Source organism: Colletes gigas, unplaced genomic scaffold (assembly GCF_013123115.1).
Source record: "Colletes gigas isolate AHSC1104 unplaced genomic scaffold, ASM1312311v1 Colletes_gigas_Sc00123, whole genome shotgun sequence".
Taxonomy (NCBI): domain Eukaryota; kingdom Metazoa; phylum Arthropoda; class Insecta; order Hymenoptera; family Colletidae; genus Colletes; species Colletes gigas.
The window spans coordinates 1-16,430 of record NW_025106747.1 but is presented as its reverse complement, the minus strand read 5'-3'; the positions used below and the strand labels follow the sequence as shown (position 1 = coordinate 16,430).

The 16,430-nt window shown below is 42.7% G+C and overlaps 3 protein-coding genes across 3 annotated transcripts; 1 reads left to right on the top strand and 2 right to left on the bottom strand.

The window, feature by feature from the left end:
* Positions 1–8,612: 8,612 nt before the first annotated feature.
* On the bottom strand, positions 8,613–10,479 carry LOC122404211. The gene is made up of 2 exons (XM_043408141.1): positions 9,574–10,479; positions 8,613–8,696 (listed from the first exon to the last, which is right to left on the bottom strand). Exons 1-2 carry the CDS (start codon positions 10,477–10,479, stop codon positions 8,613–8,615), a joined length of 990 nt encoding a protein of 329 aa, XP_043264076.1.
* Positions 10,480–10,528: 49 nt separating this feature from the next.
* LOC122404209 lies at positions 10,529–13,767 on the bottom strand. Its single transcript, XM_043408140.1, has 5 exons — positions 13,635–13,767; positions 12,991–13,555; positions 12,201–12,307; positions 10,682–10,893; positions 10,529–10,626 (listed from the first exon to the last, which is right to left on the bottom strand). The coding sequence occupies exons 1-5, from the start codon at positions 13,718–13,720 to the stop codon at positions 10,529–10,531; spliced, it is 1,068 nt and encodes a 355-aa protein (XP_043264075.1). The 5' UTR covers positions 13,721–13,767.
* Positions 13,768–14,303: 536 nt separating this feature from the next.
* Positions 14,304–16,376, top strand: LOC122404208 (the record flags this gene model as incomplete). Its single annotated transcript, XM_043408138.1, has 2 exons — positions 14,304–15,409; positions 15,493–16,376. Coding segments are annotated over exons 1-2 (1,990 nt in total), but the record flags the coding sequence as incomplete, so codon positions are not given.
* Between the last annotated feature and the right edge of the window lie 54 nt (positions 16,377–16,430).

Below are 16,430 nucleotides of genomic sequence, written 5' to 3'. Positions count from 1 at the left end.
CCTCGTTGCTGGATCATGGTTAATCGGTTTCTAATCCCATTTGGCGTCGTGTAACGGGACGTCGGTAATTCCCTGCCTTAGCTACCATTTTCATTCGGTCCGCTGAGATTATGCCACTGTATTCTCTGTTGCTCTGCTGTTCGCCTTCAATGTCGGCTACAAGATACCTGTCGTTGCCTAGAACCTTTTTAATTTCATAGGGCCCGCGGTATTTAGGGCTAAGTTTGCGACTTTCGCCGGTCGCTGTGGCCTCGCTTCGGATAAGAACGATATCTCCTTTGTCGTACAAACGCGCTTTTCTTTTATGTAAGTCATACTGTTCGCGCATACGATCTCGGTTCTCTTCCAGGAGTTCCGCAACGTTTCGACGCTCCACCTCGTTTCCTAAAGTTGAGTTAAGTTCTCTAATCTCGCGAATCAACGGGTTATCATTCGGTCCTGACACTTGATACGCCAATACGACCTCGAACGGGGTGCGTTGCGTGACCCTGTGGCGCGTGTTGTTTATTGCAAATTGTATTTCGTGTAGCCGGAGGTCCCAATCGTCGCAATCCACCCCTTTCGTGGTCGTCGCCAAGCAGTGCAATATTACCCTATTTAAACGCTCGATTTGACCATTCCCTCTTGGCGTCGCAGTTGCAATTTTTACGTGCGTTATTCGGAGTTCTTCGCAAAATTCTTCGAACGCCTTCGCGGTGAATGCGGTGCCACGATCCGAAATGACACGCTCGGGCCGTCCGTAGTGTGCCAACACTTCGCGCAAAAATTGTATCGCGTCGTTTGCGCCGCTGTCTTCTACTGCCTTCAGAACGGCGTATTTGCTAAAACCGCAGATTAGCGCAATGATATATCGGTTATTTGCTGTCGTAACTCTAAAAGGCCCTAAGTGATCTATGTGTACGCTATGGAAGGGTCGATCTCCCTTCGACAGTGGGTGTAGCAACCCTTCCTTTTTCCCTGTCGGCGTTTTATAATATAGACATGGAACGCATCTATTTACATAACGGGTTACAAAATCTCGCATGTGAGGGAAATAATATGTTTCTTCTAATTTCGCCAGTGTTTTATCCACGCCGAGGTGTGCGACTGCACGGTGTGCATCGGATACTACATCAAATCTTACATCGGTTGGAACGTATAATCTCCAGATTCCTCGGGTGGTCTCGTACACGCGCGCCTTATACATAGTGAATTGCTTATGCGTTTTCTGATCCCCTGCTTCTAATTGGTCGCGGATTTTTAGAATGAGCGGATCCGCCCGTTGCATTGCCGCAACCCAGTCGGTGGTGATGTCAACCCCTAAAACGGGTAGTCCTGCTAGTGGTACGTCCTCGCCTGGTTCGACGGGGTTTCTACTGAGTGCGTCCGCGACAGAATTTTGTTCCCCCTTATGGTACTCGATTCGGTAATTGAATTCGGATAGCTTGAGAAACCATCTCGCGATTCGTGGGCTCATCTCGCGCTTGCCTTCTAATAGTTTTAGACTATTACAATCAGTGCGTATCACAAATTCAATACCGATTAAATATACCCGAAACCTTTCTAATGCGCAGACAATTGCTAGAGCTTCAAGCTCATACGAGTGGTATTTTGATTCTTCCGGCGTTGTCTTTCGACTATAATAACTTATTGGGTGCCATTTCCTGTCGGGTTGTTTCTGCAGTAATACCGCCCCGAGTCCTCCACTACTCGCGTCCGTTTGAACTTCGATCTCCGCAGTAGGATTATACATAGCTAAAACAGGCCTCGACAGAAGCCTTCGTTTTATTTCCCGGAACGCGGTGTCTTGGTCTGCTCCCCAGTTAAACGCCCTGCCCTTTTTCAACAAATCTGTGATTGGATTCATAATAACGGCGAAGTTTCTAATGAAACGTCTGAAGTAATTCGCTAAGCCTACGAAGCTCCTCACGGCTTTCACATCTCCCGGAGTAGGGAACGACTCAACGCTTCGGAGTTTTCTGCTACCCGGTCGTATCACGCCTGTCTGTATCTCGAATCCGAGGTATTCGAACTTGGTTTTCAAAAAGTGACATTTCTCTAGCTTTATTGTCAAATTCGCACTCCTCAGCGCCTCGAAAACCTGCCGTAGTCTCTCAAGCCCCTGCTCTATGTCTTTTGAAGGTATCACGATATCGTCGAGGTACGCCATGGCTACGCGGTATAATAATTTAGCTAAAACTACATAGATTAATCTCTGGAAAATAGCCGGGGCATTGCAAAGCCCGAAGGGCATACGCTTAAACTGGAAATGCCCATCCGGCGTGGTGAAGGCTGTTTTTTCGCGTGACTCTTTGCTCATTGGCACCTGAAAGTAACCGCTAAATAAATCTAAACTAGTATAATACATGTTTCCCTGAAGCTGATCCAGCTGATCGTCAATTCTCGGCAACGGATGCTTGTCTCGTACGGTGTTTTTATTTAAAGCGCGGTAGTCTATGCACATTCTGACTTCCCCGCTCGTCTTTCTTACCAAGAGTACCGGACTCGCGAATGGCGACGCGCTATCTTCGATGATATCCGCGTCCTTGAGTTCGGAGATGGTGTCCTTCAGCTGCTCTCGTTCGTGGTAGGACAGTCGATACGGTCGGAAGTACACCGGTTTGTCGGTGGTGAGCTCGATGTGCATCTCGGCCTTGTCGGTGCATCCAATTTGACGTACGTTCCTGGCCACCAGATCCCGATATTCGTTGACCAGTTCCAGTAACTGTTGCGCCTCCTCCCCGGATGCGTCGGTGTCTATTTCATCCAACGTCACTGGCTCCTCGTTGACCTCACGTCTGATTTCTCGTCTCTCGCAATGCTCGCCTCGCGCCACCGTTTCTCCTGCTTTAATGGTTAGATCGTTCCCTGTGACATTTAAAACTGGAATAAACGTACGACCTTCGCTATCGGTCTCCACGATACATCTCGGAATCAGCGTGCCCGTGGGTCGCGGCCCTCCCTCGACGCACAGCTCCTGATTCAACAGGGTACCACTCACCGTGATGTGCCCCAAATAATTGGAAGGTATCACCTGTTCTTTCTGCGCCTGCAACCTCGTCTTCCCCGATGGTCCTGCTGCGTCTCGTACTAGGTCGTCCACGCTCGGTGCGATGCGTAGTTCCGTGCTCGTGCTTAAGATGTTGACGTCCGGATGCTCCGTGTACGGATGCCCCACGAGCAATGGCACGTCTTGAGACTCGTTCGGAACGATGTGTGCCTCCACCAGAACTTCCACACCATCGATGGCCAAGGGTGCTGTGAACACGCCGATCGGATTCACAGAGCCGGCGCCGTATCCTATCAATGGTCTCAGCTGCGATCGCCGATACTGCACCCCCAGCTCGTTCGCTGTGTCTTGTCGCACCGCCACTGCACTGCTCCCCAGGTCAACGTAGCATCTCATCGGTTTCCCGGCGAAAACTGCATTTTTAAAATATTTGTCATGCGTACTTTTATTTACGTGTAACATATTCGTTCTACCGGTCGTCGGCAACGCTCCCGATGTTGTGTTTCCGCGTCTGACTTCGACGGCAGCCGTTGTACACGCCCTTGAGTAATGTCCCGGTTGCCCGCATTTGAAGCAAGTTACCGGTTTATATCTTTGCTTACAAGTTTTCGCGGTGTGCCCGGTCTGTTTACATCCATAACATTTAACACTGACCTTCATACCTCTCTCCGTTTCTAACGGTCCGCGAGCCTCGTTATTTCGGATTGATTCTCGAATATGCCTACTTCCGCTTTGTAAATCGGGTAGCAACTCGCTGGGTTTGGCATACCTGGATAAGGGCCCCAGATAATCTCGGAACCTATTACTGTTTAGCCCGTTGACTATCCACTCGATTGCCTCTCGATCGTCCATGCGTGCCCTGTTACACCTCGCCAGCTTTTCGTAGTAGTATTCGACGATTTCTTGATTGGGACGCCGTGCGTAGTTTTGCGCCTCCATCCTCAGCGAGACGGCGGTCTCCCTGCACGGGAAGTTTTCTCTCAGGGGCGCGGTCCACTCCCTCCAGCTTCGCTCTCCTCGCGGTAAGCTGTCGCGCCAAAGCCTAGCCACACCCGTTAGTTTGGAAAGTCCGTAATGTTTGATCGCGACCTCGTCCCATGAGTACAGGTCGCCGTACTCCTCGACCTTGTCTATCCATTGGTCGATATTAACGTCGTTTTTGACTGGATCGTACTCCGGCAGTATCCCGTCGACGTTTTGGAAGTGCCGCATTCCAAATCCGTACGACGGGTCGGCCATACTTCCGGCTTCTCGACCGCCCGGAAGTCCGCCATGTTCGCCACGTGGCTGTGTGTTTTCTCGCGACATTCCCGTCCAGAATTTCCTTTGCCAATTTTCCCGTTTGGAGCAGTATTCGCGTCTCACGCCTGCCCGAACCCTCGGCTATCAAATTCGCGAGAACTCTCTTCCGTCGCCACTACACTAACACTCCCGCACTTAACGGTAATTCGCCACGTGGTCCGCGATTTTGTAAGCCGCCGTATTTCGTGACTTTACCTTGCACGCTCGCAATTTTATCGTCCTTAATTGTTCCGGATATCGATCCCACTTCTGAAATTGTTGCAAAAACTTTTATAAGACAGGGTCTTTAGATTTATTACGGCACACACCTTATTCGGAATTTCGTTACACTCTCTTGGAGTTACACCTGCTCTCGATTATGCTACGCTTATTCTTACCCACGCTGCTAGGCACGCCGCCTGTTTATATACATTCTCTCTCTCTCTCATTCACACTCGTCTCATTCACTCGTCTTCGCATTCGTACAATGTCGCGGGGTTTTCAAACAGTCCACATTAGAAACAGTAGAACTTTTTTTCTCTAAAGTACCAATATTTATTAAAAAATTCAATGTTTTTTGGGAGTTCCCGACAGTTCTCGATTAATAATGGGATAATATAAATTTTCAAGTCGCAAGTCGAACGCAATGGATCATATTTCAAAACATACGAAATCATCGGTCGAAAAAACCAACGCGCGTCTGCTCCCAGGTTAAGCCTCCGCAAGAGAAAAGCGTAGCGGGCCTTATCTTATGAAAACAAATAACGTCGCGCATTTTCGTCGCGGTGCCCAATATTTTTTTAGTCGAAATTCGATACTTGAGTTGTCCACAGGAACTTGTGTTTAGCCACACTGCGTCTTAACTTTTAAAATGAATAACACAGCGTTAGTTTGTTAGTTGAGCTTCAAGCAGGAGGATCAGTTCGTGCCTAGATTTTCAGTACTGCGGACGTCTCATGCGTTTTATTGGAATTTTCGAATTTCAAGTGATTTTTGTGTGTTCTAAGCGACTTCATTATTCACACAAATAATTTTGTGTGTTTCAAAAATGTACGATAAACAGAAACTTTTAGATATATTATTAAATCCAAAGTTTCGTACCATACAGGACAATGGTAAACCGTATCCACCATCTGCCGAAATATATCGTACTATTTCGGAGCGGTTTAATTCGACTATTAGTCCGAAGCACATATATGTAATAATAAACCAAAACAGAAGTGGATTCAGAGATAAAATTTTAAAAGCATTTAATATTCGTGCAGTGGAGCCAGAAATTTCTTACGATTCCTCATACGTATCCGTCAGTACTCCAAATAATTCAATGAGTTATGAGACAAGTACAAAAAGATTTGACTTGATTATTTCCAATGATCAGTGGAAACATATGAAACCCGTAAGAAAATTGTACGGACGAAAGTATAGATCTGTGCTTCAAAGCGGCTGGACGGATGTCATAGCAGAAAAGTTGTGGCAGCAACAGAAATTAAATTGCACAATAAAGTTTAAAAAACATGATATTTCCACATCAGATTCTTCTAAATATTACCTGTCTATAGAAGGTACTTGTAAGGAATGCGATGCAAAAATAAATGGTAAAATTATACACCGACCGTCGAAGAATATTGATATTAAGATACAATTTACTATTAAAAATATGAACGAAGAAAATCATACATATAAGAAAAAACGAGCATTAAGAGGCATACATCGTGAGAACATTGCCAACGAGCTTATAGAAAAAAAATTGAGTGTTGCAACATTTCGTAGAGAGCAGGCAAAATATTTAAAAGATTTTGGCGATGTTGAGCCTTCAATATTGCCACATGCTGCAACACTTAGAAAAGTAAAAGAAGAAGCACTGACGAAAAAATATGGGTTCCTACATTCACATCCAGCACTAAATCTACTAGAAAGCTCAAAACAAGGAAAATTCCACGGAGCAATTCATAATGTTGGATTAGTTCCATTTTATTGTATATATTGGGCCAGTGAGCAGCAACTACTGTATAAAAGTAGACATAGGGAATGTAATGGATACATGACCGTTGATGCTACTGGAGGAATAATAAAAAAAGATTCCAATTGCGGAGCTCCAATATTTTTATATCAATGTGTGTATGCAACGCCTGAAGGTGGCATTCCCGTATTTCAAATGATCTCCGCGGACCATAAATCTATGCACATTGCATATTTTTTACAAAAAATAATTTCAATGGGAAATTTACCTCCACGTATGGTGGTTAGCGATTTTAGTTGGGCGATTTTAATTGCTGTTGCCCAAGTATTTTCTAGATGCATTGATTTAAAACATTACTTAAACACATGTTTTAACATATTAAATGGACCAGATAATATTTTAAGTCCGCATTGTTACATCAGATTAGATGTAAGCCACTTTGTAAAAATGATCTCAAGGTGGAAATGCTTTAAACAAGATAAATCGCCTGTCAAAAAGTTTTACCTGCGTGCATTATGCCAGGCATATAAGATGCGTTCATTAGAAGAATTACAGGTATTCTTTGAAGCTATATTAACTATAGCATTAAGCGAATTCATCGGTTATGATGAAAATGGAGATGTGCTTCCATCTGAATCCCAATTGCGGTACTTAAATAAAATAATAAAAGGAGTACCACCACCTGAAATTTGTGATACTAATGAAATACACGATGAATGTAGTGAAATGCAGCAAACGGAGGAAATGAGCGAACAAGATATCGGTAACTGGACAGAATGGACTAATAAAATATATCACTGTGCCCAAGAAAATGCAAAGATGAGTAATGAAGGTATTACAATAAATGCATGTTTTAATCCAAATGCTGCGGCAATTATAAAAACAAGACTTATGCCGTATGTGGCCATCTGGAGTGGCATTATGCAAACCTTCTTCAACATAAACACAGAAGTTGCTACTTCTACCTATGTTGAAACAGAGTTTGCAGAAATAAAAAATCGTGTATTCAAAGGCCAACTACCAATGAAAGCCGACAAATTTGTTTATGAGCACTTAGAATATATTAATGGCAGACTAAAATTAGCATCTTGTCCAAAAGACATTGAAAGTGCACATGTAGAAAATATAATACATGACATTTCTTCTGCAAGTTCGATACAGACAGATGCAGATAGATCTATAGAATGTTCAATAGAAACTATAGAAACTAGTAAAGAAGAAGATATGTCCAATAGAGAAGTTGTAAACGTTCAAGAACAAGATTACAACACGAGTGAAAACTGGCGAGGCCTCGTTCGTAAATCTCCTAAAGAAATAAGTTTTCCTTCAAAACCTCGACGTAGACCTTCCTATTTGGATAATTGCCCTGAATGGGATTACATGAAATTAACAAAAGATCAGAATATACCTGTTATGCGAAATGGCAATAATTGCGATGCGGTTAAGATTGATGGGAAAATTGTAAAAATTTCCCAAACTTGCGCTTTTGACGCAATAGTGCATTTGATAGCAAATTCCATTACGTGTATGGAAAAATATGAAAAAGCAATGCGAAATAAAGGTAGTAATAATACCATGATTACCCTTATAATGTCGATATTGGGCAGCGGAAAAATTAATGTTAACCATTATATTGAGAGAGCCAAAATATTGATGAGTTTGTCATTGTTCAGTGGAGAAATACATACATTAACGCGTACTACATCAAAATTGGATGTTAATTGCAATGTAGGACATTTATGCAATTATTTACTTACAGACCTACCTAGCTATACAATTACATCAAATTGTTCATGCGGAAAAATACAAAGAAGAAATGTTATAGAATTATGTTTAAATGTAGATATAATTTTTAAAAAAGGGCTGGGATATGTGCAAGAAGCAATTAACGACACGATATTTTCCACGATAACGTGTCGAAAATGTAAAAAAGTGATTTCACCAGAGATTGAATACTGGGAACATCTATTTTTAGACACCTCTGTTATTACTGATAGTAGATATAAAGTAGAAACAAGAATCGTAAATACACTTGATACTATAGCCACGACTATAAATATTGGTACAAAAATGTTCATTTTGGCAGGTATAGTAAATTATATTTCATTTGGTACTGCCCAAACCGGTCATTATGTTACCTTCGCACGTACAAAGGACAAATGGTATGAATATGACGATTTAAAACATAAGAGAATTATTGCAAGTAATAAAACAAAAATAACGCCACATTTAGTACAATATGTAAATGTTTCGTAAGATATTAAAGATTTCTATATGAACCTAATGTATTTTAATTACATTTTGGACAAAATAATCCAAAAACACAGGTAGACAAACACGAAAGAAACAAACAAACAAGAAGCAATGATAAGTGAAAGCTTATCAGGCGTCGAGAGCACCAATTGGTCCAATCAATTGGTTGTTGCAATTGTAAAACAATTGCTTCTCGGCACCGCCAGCTACATACTTCGAATAATAAAATAGTAGCATTCTACTGATTTTGTCAGTAGTGGCAAACATTTCAAAACTAAAAAAATTTAAAGACAAAAGATTCTTTTGCAAACATTTCTGCATGTTTATTATTAAAAACATTTAATTTATAAATATGATAAAGGTAAGATTAAAGTACTCGAATTAAGATCAAATATGCAACCAATAATGCACACTTTTTTATTTTTCGAAAAATATTTGGCACCTCAGCAGCTCAGATGACTATGTAATGTCAACGACAAAAATGTGCTGGCCGACGAAGAGAAATTGTTTAAAAACAGGGTATTTTTTAAGATATCGACTTGAAAATTTATATTGTCCCATTATTAATCAAGAACTGTCGGGAACTCCCAAAAAACATTGAATTTTTTAATAAATATTGGTACTTTAGAGAAAAAAAGTTCTACTATTTCTAATTAGAACTATTTCTAATTTGTATCAGGAACTCTAGAACTCTTAAAAGTGCTATCAGAACTGCAATTATTTTTTATTTATTAATAGAAGGCCGTGCTAATTTCACAGACACATAGATCGGCCCGCTGGCACTAAAAGGGTTAAACTTATCTTCGTGCAGTAAGGTGTGGTGTCTTCTACCACAAATGGAGCAACCCTTTCGAGTGCAATTTTGTACCAAGTGTCCTGTTTCCAGGCAATTATAGCATCTGTGGTGGTTGAAAACTATATCTCTTTTTCCCCGTATATCTAATTTTTTGAATTTGTCACATTTATATAATGCATGACTGCCCTGACATGCTGAGCACTGAGAAAATGTGCTAGCTACGTGCGCGGTGACCTTCTCATATCTTCTACTACCTGAGGGCTGTAACCGTCGCTCGACCCTTTCCGACACTACCTGAGCTGGCGTCGTTGTATTTTCTAAATACTTCGACCGTTCCTCTAAAAAATCCGCGAAATGGTTGAACGTAATATTTTCAGCAGATATTACCCGTTTTTCCCATTCTCGGGCGGAAACTACATCCAGTTTTCTGGATAGTAAAGGAACAATTAGCTTATCCCATTTCTCGACAGGCTCCCCCAGCGATTTTAGTGCCAGTAAATGATTTTTCGCGTCATCCAGAAAATCCCTCAATGCGCTCGCGGAAAATTTTTTAACTGGTGCAATGTCCAGTAAGGCGTGCACGTGGTGCCTTAATAACGCCGTCGAGTCTTGGTATCGTGTCACCAACGCGTCCCAGGCTACCCTATAATTCGCCTCGGATATCCCTAACGCTTCGATGACGCGTGCTGCAGAGCCTTGCAATACCGAATTTAAATAGTGATACTTCTGCAGGCCCGACAGTGATTCATTTTCATGTATTAATGACATGAACGTATCGCGAAATTTGATCCAGTCATTGTATTTCCCGTCAAAATGTGGAATTTGGATTGTCGGCAATTTTACGTGTACTTGATTCGATCCATCCGTCACCGCTGGACTCGCAGAAGGTTGTTGTCGTTGAGACGAACGTGAAGCCAGAATGTGCGACTCGATTTCGGCTATTAACTTGAAATACGTCTCTTCGAATTTTTTCCTGAAGGCTTCATGTGCCCCTTCTAGATCTGTACCCGACACTAACAGCTCTATCCTATTTTGTATTTTATTGAAATTGTCGTACAATCCGACATTCGCATCTAAGCGCTTCTGGAGCGCACCTATCGGTGTAACACCCGCCGATTCCGTGAAAAACCGCTTTAAACGCGTGAGTGAAGCCTTTAGTATACCGCGCTCAGCAATCAACGTTTTTAGTTCGCTATCCATGGCGAGGTTCTAATCACGCAAGTCGAATGTGAAAGTGGAAAGGACTTACTTAGAGGATGACTTCGTAATTCGGCGATGCGATGCAGACCCAATTCCCGCTGATGTTACGCAGGAAACCCTCTAGCGCCGATTCCTCCAACGTTGACTCTGAACAGCAGTCCCGTTGATCACGTTTGTCCTCCCGTTCGGATGCTGCACCAACGTGGCCTGTCCACGCTGTTGGCCAGCTCCTTACTGATGTTGTCCCGATGACACGTCTCGAAACCTGGATGCTGGATCTGTCGCCTTCCCAACGACGATATCAGCGTCCACTGATGGCTCCGTTTCCTTGATTGCTCCAATATTATTGGAGATGTTGTCTGTGATGTTGGTCGGCTGCTGGATGGAGATCCCTGTGACCTGCTCTCAGCTTCCCTTCACCAACCACAGTCACCCACTACCGTTCCTAGGATCTGATTCACGAGATCCGGCTCGAAGGACCAATGTTTCGGCCACGAACAATTCTTCTTGATAGAACAATCGTTGGTCGTGGTCGTGCTTATCGCACAGCCACTCTGTGCTCCTAACCCTTAGTTGAACCCTCAGAAGCTGGTGCTTCTGATACGCAGAATGTCTTCGTGCGGAGACTAACTAGTGATCAAGTTACTTGTCCAAGAGTAATCTGACGAAAAGTCCTGAATTTTCCCATAAGAAAGCCTCGGTTTCCCCTGCCAAGGTGACAACGACGAACATTGCCTACCGGAGGGAGGATTGGTCAAACCAATCCTCATCGTCGTCACCTTGGCAGGGCGGTTCCTAACAATTAGCAACATTCCCGCCCACCCTGCCGTCCAGTGTCCAGGTAGACCATGCAGGAGTGAGCAGGAACGCTGCGTTGTTATTAATTTTTTGGGAAATACTCAACGACCGCGAGACCCCGGTGGTCCGCAGCTGTGCGCCAACGCGGGTTTACGATACGTCAATCGCTATTGAGGCAAGGAAGAGCTCCAACGATTCCAAGTCCCGTGTAGAGTTTGGAGATTCCTTAACGACCATATCCTAGTTTATCAAGAAAAAATGTCTTGAAGGCCTAGTCCTCAAAAATAGCGTAAAGTCACATACGTATCATAAACCCGCTCGCTGTACCGACCCTGAACAGTTCTCCTAAGAAAATATTTACAGCTAGCGAAAAAAAAAACAACACATCATTCGGCTCGTAAATCTATTCTTTCTATTTATTATTCTAGTACTCGTATAAATTCAGATTTTTATAGTTCACTGTGGTTAGGTTTGGTCAAACTCTTGCAAACGCGTTATAGAAAATGGTTAATATCATTACGAAACACAAGAAATAAAAAGTTTCATACTGTATACTAAATGCGAAAAATTTACTCGAAAAATTGCAGCTCCTCTTTCATCCAGAGTCGAGTCTCGCGCAACGATGCGTTTTCGCGCTTTGTCAGCGAGTACGTTATCTGCTGCGTGCCTTTCGCCGAGGTCGTTGCTACGCGAATATGCAATATCGTGTTCGCGACACGCTGCGTCCAACGGATTAAAATATAAAATATAAAATATAAATTAAATCGACGGTCCAGCCTTAGATTTATGCGAGGAGAGAATGTGGAAGACGGGTAAATAAAATTGGAGAAATAATATATGTTTTAAATGAGAATATATTGTTACATTTTTTTTTGAGTAAAAATTAAATATGTTTTAAATGATAAAATATTGATATAATTCGCCCTCCACTGGCGACGGCGGCAGCTGTGGCGAAGGTGATGGCGACGGCGTACGAGGTGGCGATGGCGTACTGGGTGGGCGATGGTGAGGGAGGTGAAGGCGGTGAGTCCTAGAACCCGCAATAACCGATATAACATTAATGAATCCTCCCAAATACTACGATATAAGTTATTAGAGAGACAACGCCACGAATGCGTTCTTGAGCATCTCCATATTTTCTTCGCGAAATATACTTACCGCGTCACGTTGTTGTTCCCGATGTGCGTGCGTGCATATGTGTGTATGTGGGTGCACACGCCTCTCCCACCTCCTACTCCTCAATCTCCTCCAGCTCTGACAGTTTCGAATATGCCTCTAATTTTAATACATTAAGATGTATCGCGATAATTTGTGCCCGACGTTTATTACTGTCGCTTACACTGTCACACCTCTCCATAAAATAACTACATTGTGTAGCGGTACACAAACTCTTACAGTCCCTGCTCAACGTGAGAACCGCGCGTTTGAACATTTCCATTGCACCCGACATGTGTGAACTCTGTTACGCTCCGATTTAAATATATATACGATCCTTCCTACCTAACGTCCCTCATCCTCTGGGGTAGCTGCATGAGATGACATCATTGGCGGCATGAAGAACGTACGAATGAAATATAATACCTTTGAAACGTCGAATCTTAGAATTATGCGAGGAGAGAAGGTGGAAGACGGGTAAATAAAATTGGAGAAATAATATATGTTTTAAATGATACTATATTGTTACATTTTTTTTTTTATGCGAGCATCAACTACAATATCATTGATGGCGCATCCTAACAGTTCACAATCTACAAGATAATCCTTGCAGTAATATTCACTGTCACGTATGATTTTAGCAGCACAACGTGTATCTAATGTTTCGGAGACAGCATCGCTTTTTTGTTGCAGCACGTTAACAAAAGTTTTAAATTTTGTCCTCACTTCTTCTGCAGTTTGATAGAGCCGCGGATACACATAGCTTACACACGGCTCAAGATTAAATAAAAATGTTACTGTATTCGGTTTGAAATACAGCGACTTAGTATCCATTGTCATCTTTACAATCGGTGAATCATACATGTGACAAAATTCCACCGTTAATTCATCAATCCGCATCAATGATGATCCGGGCAATTGTGCACGTTCCTCGATGGTTGTACAGCTGTCGAATAGTGTGTTCCATGTATGCCATGGTATTATGAGATGATTCCCACGATTATCGCCGAGAAGAATTTCTACATCGGCTATAGGTCCTACTCTGATTCCAATTTCCAAATATTTGCTGCCCGAGGATGTTAATGCGTATCTTCTGACCATGACACGCGATGGTTGGCGCGGCCTAAAAGCATAATCATGAAAATTACCTTTTTTTTCATGAAAAAACATAAATAAATAAATAAAAAATTATGAAAGGTTACCTGTTAAATGTATTCTCCTTGCATGGAGATACACCATCATCTTGCACGATTGGAACGTAATAACGCATGGCACTGGTACTACACATTTTCTTTCAGAGCACTATTTGTTCCGTCGAAAATTCAGCGAAGCTACTGAGCGACTGATGGAATAGCGTCCGGGGAGACGGCTTAAATAGAGGTGCAATCCCCACCACATTTTATTCTAAAGCTACCATTTTTTTTTCCATAATGCTTTTGTTCAATCTTAACATCGCAGCATATCGCGCGATTGCATGTAACTTGGGCCTCCAAGGATAAAAGCCTCGACACGTGTTGAATGTAATATAATATCTGTGGAAGCGCTGAATCTTAGAATTATGTGGAATCAGTAGAAACTGTGTTGAACGATCTTGCGCACTAATTCGTCATACGAGTGAATCATGGAAAGAATTATGCGATATCAGCAGAAACTGCATAGAACCATGTTGGCATGCAATGCATTTGAGGGAGGGGGAGAGACACCGAAAGAGTTAGGCAGAGATACCAAATCGCTGTGCTGGTATAAAAGCACGCTTTAAACTGCACAAGGCCTCAAATAGTTACAACGTGTTGCATTGAAAAAAAAGGATATTACATTTACATTTACATTTACATTTACATTTACATTCCATTTACATTCCATTTACAATCATGGAACAATTCGCACAAGTAGAATGCCAATTGTTGGATCAATCCGAACGATTGATTTCGCAGGAAGAGTACCTCGCGTGGGAAGAACGGTGCAACGAGTGTATCGAATCTTTGGAAGAACACAGCCGCGTGAAACGCCCGCGATTATCGATCGGTGTTCGACAATCGTTGGTTGCTCGAATCGCGCGACTCGAAGGATTGAAACATTTGGTGCGCAGACGTTTCGCGCGTGAAGGTGCCGGACATTCGAGTACGGGACTTTTGTGGCGTGAAATACACACTGCGTTCGATACTCGCGTATTAACAGGTGTCATCCTAAATTCGAATTATATCGAACCGCGCAACTTCCTCCAGGATGCAGAGACCATTGTGCTGGAGCATGTTCGGGACACTTTGAGGAAACATCGAAACCTCAAAGTGAACACGGTGTTCAACGGCGAATTTGTGGCAGGTGACAAGCATGCTTGTAAAAGCATCAACACCCGAAACTGTGAACTCTTCCACACATCCGATCTGCAGGAGTGGTACCAGCGATGCGTCGTCGAACCCACCCTGGCATCGCTGGAAGAGTTCCAGGAACGCGACAGCGGATGGGCATTGGCGAGAATCATGAATCTGACCGTCAATGTCAATAAGTATAATCCACTCCGCGCGGGGTGTCACTTCAAGTTGCCGCGAGAAATCATGCTGAAGAGGGCAACAATAAGCATACAATCCTCAGACAACACATGTTTCGCGTGGGCAGTTGTCGCAGCTCTACATCCAGCAAAAAAATATCCTGAACGTCCAGGTTCATACCCGCAATATACATCGATCCTAAATCTCCAGGGCATTGAGTTCCCAATGTCTCTGGGGTATATTGGGAAGTTTGAACGGCTGAACGACATCTCCGTCAATGTCTACAGCTTCGAGGAGAAGATGAAGAAGGGGCCAACAGTCTTCCCGCTGCACCTCACCAGCCAGAAGAGGGATAGACATGTAAACTTGCTTTACACGCCGAATCAAGAGCACGGCGATGTAGGGCACTTTGCATGCATTAAGGACTTGTCCAGGCTGGTGGGCATGCAGCTGAGCAGGCACAAAGCCAAGAAATTCATCTGCGATCGGTATGTATAAAAAAAATTTATGAAATGTTTAAAAAATGTTGAAATATATGTGAAATTAAATAAATTTTTTTTGGGGTTTACAGATGCATGCACTACTTCGGATCTACCGAGAAGTTGGAGGTGCATTCGCTGGACTGCGGGCAGATAAATAACTGCGCCATTCTGCTGCCCAGCGAAGGCGACAATCTGCTCAATTTCAACAACCACGATAGGAAGGAGCGGCTCCCTTTCGTGGTATATGCAGATCTGGAGTGCATCATCGCAAAAACGTTGGACAACCAAACGGGTGATAATAAATTACATACATATCAACACCACAATGTACACAGCATTGCATATTATATGCATTGTTCATATGATACATCACTGTCGATGTATCGATGTCGCCGCGACACAGATTGTGTTTCATGGTTCGTCGACGAACTTAAAAATTTTGCAAACTTTGCCAAACCTATTCTTACCAGTAATGTTCCCATGCTGGATTTAACTCCCGAACAGTTGACGACATTTCGCAATGCAGCACATTGTCATATTTGCGAAGAACCATTCAAGGCTAGCGATGTACGAGTTCGCGATCATTGCCATCTGTCCGGACGGTTCAGAGGCCCAGCACATTCGGAGTGCAATTTAAATTATAAAAATGTGTTTTACATCCCCATAGTTTTCCATAATTTATCCGGCTATGATTCGCATTTCATTATCGAGGAAATAGCTACCGCTTTCGAAGGTCACATTGATGTATTACCTATAACTAAAGAAAAATATATTTCTTTCACAAAACATGTTGAAGATACGGATGAATCAGACTCGCAAAATTATATTAAATTACGATTCATCGATTCATACAAATTTCTAAATACCAGTCTCGACAAATTAGCATCTTTTCTTAGCACAGATCAATTAAAAATTTTGCGATCCCAATTTGGAACATTATCCACTGAAGATTTCAATTTATTGACGCGAAAGGGTGTCTTTCCATATGAATACCTTGATTGCGCGAACAAGCTGCAGGATCCATGCT